Raw genomic sequence first — 8,042 nt, forward strand, 5'->3', positions numbered from 1 at the left:
GGTCATTTTCTGTGGCATCCTCAGGAATACACACACTAATACAATGTTGAGTCCTATCCACACCCTCAATAGCTCCCAGAGATAGACAGTCTGCTTGAGCACTTGAATGAGAGAGCTGTAATGTGAGATGTAAACATTTATTTCCTGAATGATTGCATGCTTCACTCACATTCATGAGCAGCTGGAATTCCTGAAGCAGGCTGGCTCCTCACACACAAGGGGGCATAAGGAGCTGGCAGAGAACTCGCTACGAGCCACTTACTCTGCTATGACAACATTCTCATGTTCTCACTGCTCTCCCTCCCAAGAAACAACCTTTTCTTCTGATTCATTCCACAGGTTAAAGCTACTCATCCCAAGTTAAAACCCAAGGTGGATCCAAAGGGCTTCAAGTATTATCAAGAGCTGTATGGTGAGCAAAAGAACTTTTTATTAAGAACAATCACCAATAATAACAAATCAGAAAACACATTTAAACCCCAATACTTAAAACTTTACAGAAATAGCATTTTCTAGAACTTCTTGCCAGTAAAGGATTTGGCTCACATAACTATATTCCAGGCAAACCTTAAGGATTTGCCTTTTGTTTACTGGCAAAATAATCCTTGCTGAGCCTTTTCATCACATTCCCATGGCTGATTCCTGCCGTCCCGTTAAACACTGCTCTATAATTCTCCTGCACATATTTGGCAAATGGTCTCACATAGGGCACAATGGGGGTTCCATCCTTCCGAAACAATGGCAGCAAGACCAGATGCCCTTTGCATTTGGCACAGATGAAGCGTTCAGTGTTCAATGATCTGGTGTACCGGCCAATCCTGGGGATAAAGAAGATACCACAGCACAATAACAAATCAATCACGACTCTTCAACAGCAGCTCCAACTCCTCAGCTTTATGCTCAAAGCAATTTTCTGTGGGTTCGGAGGAGCCCCAGGCAGCAGCAGAGTCAGGTCAGCTCAAATTCAGGGAGATAATGGAGAAATAGAATGCAGAAATCGTGAGCCTGACTCCTTAAATTGGTCCATAGACTTACTAAAGATCGACTTGGTCCTGCCATAGTTCAAGGCCTGTCTAAACTACAAAGCTAGTTCAAGACTAGCACATAAAACTTGTCAGGAGCCTGTTTCAAAAAGACAAAAACAAAAATCATAAGAAAGAGGGCTGGCCGGGTGGTGGCTGTGCATGCACTCCTTTAATCCCAGCACTCAGGAGGCAGAGGCAGGCAGATCTCTGTGAGTTAAAGGTCAGCCTGGACTACAGAAGCTAGTTCCAGGCTCCAAAGCCACAGAGAAACTCTGTCTCAAAGAGAGAGAGAGAGAGAGAGAGAGAGAGAGAGAGAGAGAGAGAGAGAGAGAGAGAGAGAAGAAGAAGAAGAAGAAGAAGAAGAAGAAGAAGAAGAAGAAGAAGAAGAAAGAAAGAAAGAAAGAAAGAAAGAAAGAAAGAAAGAAAGAAAGAAAGAAAGAAAGAAAGGAAGGAAGGAAAGAGGGCTGGCTGGTGATGTGGCTCAGGCAGGGGAGCCATGTAGTGTTTGCCTGGCACCCATGAGTCCCTTAGCTCAATTTCCAGTACCAGAAAAAGAAAACAAACAGCTACCCGAGGCTGGAATAACAAAAGAATTGGGGAAAATCTGAAAAGGCCTTACCTGTATTTGCACAGCATGCATTCATAATAGATCTTGTAGTGAATTGTGTAGTTATGGCAACGGGTGACCTTAGGCAGTTCTGGGTGTACTGAATTGCATTTTTGAGCATAATATTGCCATGAGATACCATGGGAATCCCGGATGCCATCAAGCAGCCAGGAGGCTGCATGGCATATTTCATGGATCAAGGTGTCCCGGATTCGATCTTGAGAGAAATGAAAAGGAACTGTCAGCACTAAAATGAATTTTCTTCTGATCTACTATCCCACAAGCCCTTGACTTTCACCCCCACCAAACACAAGGCTGTCTCACAGAAAACACAGTCAGCTGCAATTGTTGCTTCTTAAGTGGTCAGGTTTTTGGGGAGCAGCTCCAGCATGTTCATCCTTCTGTGGGACATTGCTAGAAATGTACCTGGATGAGGCTTGGTTTCTTCACTCTTGGGACAAAGGTGGGCTCTGGAGGTATGTATGGCCATGCGATTTGGTGAGCAGAAGTTTGGGGTAAGATAAGAGATCTAAACTGGGTTCTTTTTTGAAAAAATTAATTACATTTATTTATTGCGTGTGTGTGTGTGTGTGTGTGTGTGTGTGTGTGCGCGCGCGCGCGCGCGCACGCGTGCGCACACATACATGCACATGCATGTGGAGACCAGAGGATAACTTGTGGAAGTCAGTTCTTCCCTTCTACTACGCAAGTCCTGGAGAGCAAACTCAGATCAGCAGGCTGGATGGCCCTGAGCCTTCTCACCACCCCCCCCCCCCCGAGCTAGACTCTTAATAACTGAGTGAATTTAGAATTAGAAAGGTTATTTAAGTCCATACATGACCTTTAACCCCAGCACTTGAGAGGATGAAACAGGTGGATGACCCTGGGTTAGAGATCAGTCAGCATTACACAGCGAGATCCTATCTCAAAACAACTTTGCTTTTGTTTAAGTATTTTTTCTTATGGATTTTTTTGTTTCTTTGTTTTGATTTTAGTTTTTTGTTTTCTTGTTGGTTTTTTTTTTTTGAGAGAGAGAGAGAACACAGGCAAACATACATAAAGTTGGGTGGGAGGATCTGGGAAGAGTTGGGGGAGGGGAAAGAACATGATCAAAATATATTGTATGAAAAATATTTTTTAATTAAAAATAAAAAAAACAGCAGCCCACTTCTGTAATCCCAGCACTGAAAGGCTGAGGCAAGAGGACTATACAAGTTCAGGGTCATCTTGAGCTATATAGTATGAGGCCAGCCAAGGCTACACTAACCCGTACCCTCACCCTCCCTACCAAAAGGTGGCCATTCAAAGCTGAGTTGGGGGGCAGACACCTGTATGTAGTTCTAGTTACTCAGAAAGCTGAGACGAGAGGTGTGCTTGAGTCCAGGGGTTCAAGACCAGCCTGGACAATATAGCAAGACACCATATTAGAAACAAGACAAAACACTTGATTCTAAAAATCTGTTATCGCTGCTATTTGATGGCATACTACTTACACAGCATGTGTGAGACTCTAGTCTCCAATATGGTGGGAACATTGAGGAGAAGTCAAACAAAATGTAAGTAATGTTTGGATCTAGAAAACCATGGGCTGCATTTTGAGAACCAATGGGCAAAGAATGGATGAACCATGGGCTATCAGTGAGCAGAGAAGCCAGGTGAAGCACACGAAGCAGGAGCAGACTAAAACGGCCTTGAAAACCAGGCTCTGAGCAGGAAAGCAACATGGTGGCACACACACAAAAACTGAGGGAACAGGAGGAAGGGGTAAGTGACCAGACTTTAACAAATGAAAAACTGGAGGAGGGGTTAATGTCTGGCTAGAGCGAGCATCTTGACCCTTGGCAATTGAGAGAAAGGAGACGCTGGCTTTGGCAAAGGAAATGTGCAGATGGGCCCGGAAAATACATTGGATTCCTAGGAATGATGAGACATCTAATAATGATGTCCTCTAAGCAACATACAGAAGACCTACCCACATGGAAATGACAGTTCAAAGCTGTGACATAGGTTGCCAGGGATGAGTAATTTAACAGATCAGAAGGACAGGGTGCTAGGGTAAAGCCACCACATTCCTGGAATCACCTGCAGAGTCGCAAACTTTCGGAGAAATTGAAATCTTAGCATAGCGCTGCCTCTTGGGTTGTTTTATCTCATTGGTAGTGCATAAACCAGCAGTCCGCAGCATCTTTTTATTCCAAATGATTTCTATTTTCTCTGGCAACTGAAAATGAAAAGCAAACAAAAGTACCAGAAAGCAGTTCTAAAGGTTTACTTTTTTAAAATGTATGTGTATGTATATATGCCTGAGTTTATACGTACCACATGTGTACCAGAAGAGAGTGTCAGGTCCCCTGGATCTGGAGTGATAGAGCAGTTGCGAGCTGCCAAATGCATGCTGGGAACCAAACCTGGGTCTGTTGCCAGGGCATTAAGTGCTCTTAACTACTAAGCTATCTCCCTAGAAACAACTCATATCAGAAAATAAGAACAAGAGTTTTTCTCCCTCTGATAAAAAGCAAGAGGACATGCCAATGTGGACGAAGAAAATTTCACAAGGCGCCACCCCTAGATGAAAAGCCACAGGCAATAAATAGCTGTCCTGCAGAAATAATCAGTTTTTTCTCCAGCAATGAACTCTTATCGGCTATACAATCCCAAGAGGTCTGCTCTAAACACATGTACATAGGAGCAACACTAAAAGGACTCAGTAGGTTTTACACATACTACACACACACACACACACACACACACACACACATAAAAAGGTCATTAATTTGAGAGGTGGAGATATAGGAAGAACAGGGGATGGTAGAAATGATACAAAGATAGTATTCACATATGAAATTCTCAAAAAATAAAAACAAAGTAAGAGGAACTGTCTCCTACATTCTTGACTCTGAGTACATGAGTTGTTGAAGAGAAATTTATGCAAATAAAATACAAATCTAAACATTGAAGTCTTGGGAATAACAATTAATAGGTTAATCAGGATGCAAGGAAGGAGATTTTTAAGGTCACACAAATGTAAGGATTTTGTGCACAGATACATGGATCCAAGAAGGGGGCAGTCAAGGAGAGAAGTACAAGCCTATTAAGGTAGGCAAGCATCTCCTCAACTTTTGGGTTCCACTCATGTGCTACAACATCGCTGGCACGAGGGAGGGTACCAAAGGCTACAGGACCTTCAGGATATAAGAACTTCCCTCTGCAAACCTCTTCAGCAGAAGACTATAACAATGGATTAAACAACAAACGATCTACGGGTGATGGTACAGCTCAGGGGCAGGGTGCTTTCCTGGCATGCAGGAAGCATGGCAAGAAATAAAAGAGCCCAAAATGAACAAACAAGAGAAGTGGCCAGAAGGTCTCTACCTCTGGATTTTCTAATCCAGTCCATACCACCAAGCTATTGGCAGATGGATGACATTCAGCAGTAGCTTCCTGTCGCACATTCCTGTGCACTGGTACCTACCAATTTAAATTTAACTTCTCCTAACCTACTTGCCAAGACCATCTAAGACCAGAGAACAAGGGCTCGCTGTGCCTAGGCCCTGTTGAAGCACTTTATGATTATGGAAAAATTGTAGTCTATTAGTAATTCCGAGGTAGTAAGTACAATGGGCCTTGTAACCCTGAGTTCTGTACCATGGATTCAACAAACTGCAGATCAAAAAATGACTACAATTTATTACATAAATGTACAAAACTGCCAAATAATAAAAAATGACAAAAACATGCATTTGCTAGAAATATACACAGAGGAGGGTGAGCAGAGGACATTTTATATAAGGGATTTGAGCACCTGTAGATTTTGCCATTTGTTGAGGGGTACCAGAACCCGTTCCCTGCAGGCACAGAAAGATGACTGTACTAATATTAGCCTCATTTTACAGGAGACATGGGTAAAATGAGGCTAAGCAACTTGTCCAGCTCCTTCTCATCATCTTCTTTACCTTATCACATGTCCTTTCCCTACTGCCGTCCTCAGTACAAACCATTTAAGGAGCAGGAGCCTCATGCCTTTCAGGAAATCCTATTTTCTGACTTCTCAGACTTTTCAGCCATTCTCCCTGTGCTAATCTCCTACTGTAATAGCCATCTGTTCAAATATACAACCAAAACAAGTTCTCTTTCACATAAGCATTCTCTCTCATGTTTGCTAAGTCCAAAGTGCCCCCCCTCCAATACAGCAGTGCTGGTGACCATGTCCTAAACAGAAGGACTCTAACTGGGTAAACAGAAGAGTATTGGGTAAGGGCATCTAGTTCCTGATTAATCTGAACAGCCTATATCAGCACAAAGACCCCTACCTGCTGACTATCATACAATCTGCTTGCTTTTCCACTGTTTTGCTTCTCTCTGCTCCCCTGAGAGAGAGCCTTGGCAGTTTGACCCCCAAGAAGTCCTCCTTTTCTACCCATGGAGTGGTCCAGGTCTATTCGAACTAACGCAGCTCCAAGACATGAAGTAGACATGGTTAGTGCAGCAGCCAAGCATGCTGGTGTACGAGAGGTATTCAATAGATACTTATTCTTTGATTCTACCTTTCCATCAAAGACAGTGTGGTTAAGTAGCATGTAGATTTTCTGAGCCAGTTCTTCCTTACTGCGTTTGAAATTCCTTCCAGAATACTCTTTTAACTTCTCAATGTTATTCAAGAAACATCCAGGAATTTTGCACATACGTTTCCTGCAAAGGTAAATTCAAGTGAATTTTTCATGGCTAAAGAAATAGGAGAAGACATGCATAAAGGTCTAAAAACTTGCTGTTCTTTCCTTCCGGCTCATTCTATATGAACATTTATTTCCCAGACTTCCATTCATAGTGTTTCTCTTTACTCTTGGCACACATTCTCAAACATGTGAGGCCAGGTTTCAACCTCAAGGCTGATAACCACACCTACAGCTTCAGTCTCTGATGTTTCTGATTCTACAGTCATTCAATGCAAATTCCCAACAGATTTATGAGTCTATCTTTAGCCTAACAGGCTCCATAATGAAAATTCTGTCACAACTGACAGAAAACCTTGGAGGCATTTTAAATCCATTTTCCCTTACCCTGTGTTCAACTGGAATGTGAACTGATATCTTCTGACTGTGGGCTCTCCTGGGCAGCATCTGCTTTGCAACTCAGGTTCCCCTCTCTCAGGTTCACCTCTCTCATCAAGTCCTGCCTTCCCCTTCATACAACAGCACTCTATAACTACCAGGCTCTTTTCATTCTAACCCAGTACCCACTCACCTCCAGATTCACTTTGTTTCCTTCTGGCTTTTCCTTGATCAGTTGGCCTGGTATTCAAGACTTGAGTCAATGTGGTTCTAGCCACTGTTGCCAGCTACCACTTCTACTCTGCTCAAAGTGGGCAACTCAAACATTCCCTGGAGTTAATGATTTCCCATTTTTTGTGCTTCAGCATCAACTCTTTCCCATGAAACAGAGTGACCCATCTCTGCCTTTCCTGAGAACCACCAATGGCATTTTAGTATTTGCAAAGAATCTCTCTTTGCATCATATTTAATCCTTACAACCACCCATCCAAGAAGTTATCATTGTTTTTTCCCATCTCTATCTTGCAAATGAAGACACTAAAGCTCAGGTGTCTGACCCAAAAGTCAGAGACAATGGATCTTCTGACCCAAATCCTCAGTCTTTCCATTAAACCATGATTGGGCTAATGCATGCTCAGTCACTACTGATGTAAATAGAAGTGGGTTTTTAAAATTTGCTTTTTAGTGTTTGGGGTTTTTTTTTGTTTTGTTTTTTGTTTTTTGTTTTTCGAGACTTCGAGACAGGGTTTCTCTGTAGCTTTAGAGCGTGTCCTGGAACTAGCTCTTGTATACCAGGCTGGCCTCGAACTCACAGAGATCCGCCTGCCTCTTCATGTACCACCACCGCCCAGCTTTTTAGTGCATTTTTAAAATTTATTTTACATCCCGACTGAAGTTTCCCCTCCCTCTTCTCCTCTTCCCCTCTGCCCCAATCCACTCCTCCTCTATTTCTGTTCAGAAAGGGGCAGGACTCCTATAGGTATCAACAAATCATGTCATATCAAGGTAAGGTAAGACTAAGCACCTCCCCTTGTATGAAGCATGAAGAACAGGTTCCCAAGAGCCGGTCAAAGTGTTAGGAACAGGCCCTGCTCCCATTGTTAGGAGTCCCAGAAGTAGAGCAAGCTACACTGCTGTGGAATATGCTTTTACACTGTGTGAATATATGTCACTGTGATTGATTTAATAAGGAAGCTGATTGGCCAATAGCTGGGCAGAAAGAGATTGGGCTAGAGAGCCAGACTAGGAGACTGTTGGGAGGAAGAAGGAGAGTCTGGAGTCTGGAGTCTTCAGCAGAGACAAAGAGAAACAACATGAGCATGCCATACTGAGAAAAGGTACCAAGCCATGTGGCAGAGTGGA

The 8,042-nt window shown here is 43.0% G+C and overlaps 1 protein-coding gene across 1 annotated transcript; it reads right to left on the bottom strand.

Annotated features, from left to right (window-relative positions):
- Positions 1 to 422: 422 nt before the first annotated feature.
- On the bottom strand, positions 423 to 5,922 carry Gcna (germ cell nuclear acidic peptidase). The gene is made up of 4 exons (XM_087902484.1): positions 3,952 to 5,922; positions 3,715 to 3,853; positions 1,645 to 1,849; positions 423 to 818 (listed from the first exon to the last, which is right to left on the bottom strand). Exons 1-4 carry the CDS (start codon positions 4,024 to 4,026, stop codon positions 569 to 571), a joined length of 669 nt encoding a protein of 222 aa, XP_087758610.1. The 5' UTR covers positions 4,027 to 5,922; the 3' UTR covers positions 423 to 568.
- Positions 5,923 to 8,042: the final 2,120 nt, after the last annotated feature.

This window comes from Myodes glareolus, chromosome X (assembly GCF_982192425.1).
Source record: "Myodes glareolus chromosome X, mMyoGla1.1, whole genome shotgun sequence".
Lineage (NCBI taxonomy): Eukaryota > Metazoa > Chordata > Mammalia > Rodentia > Cricetidae > Myodes > Myodes glareolus.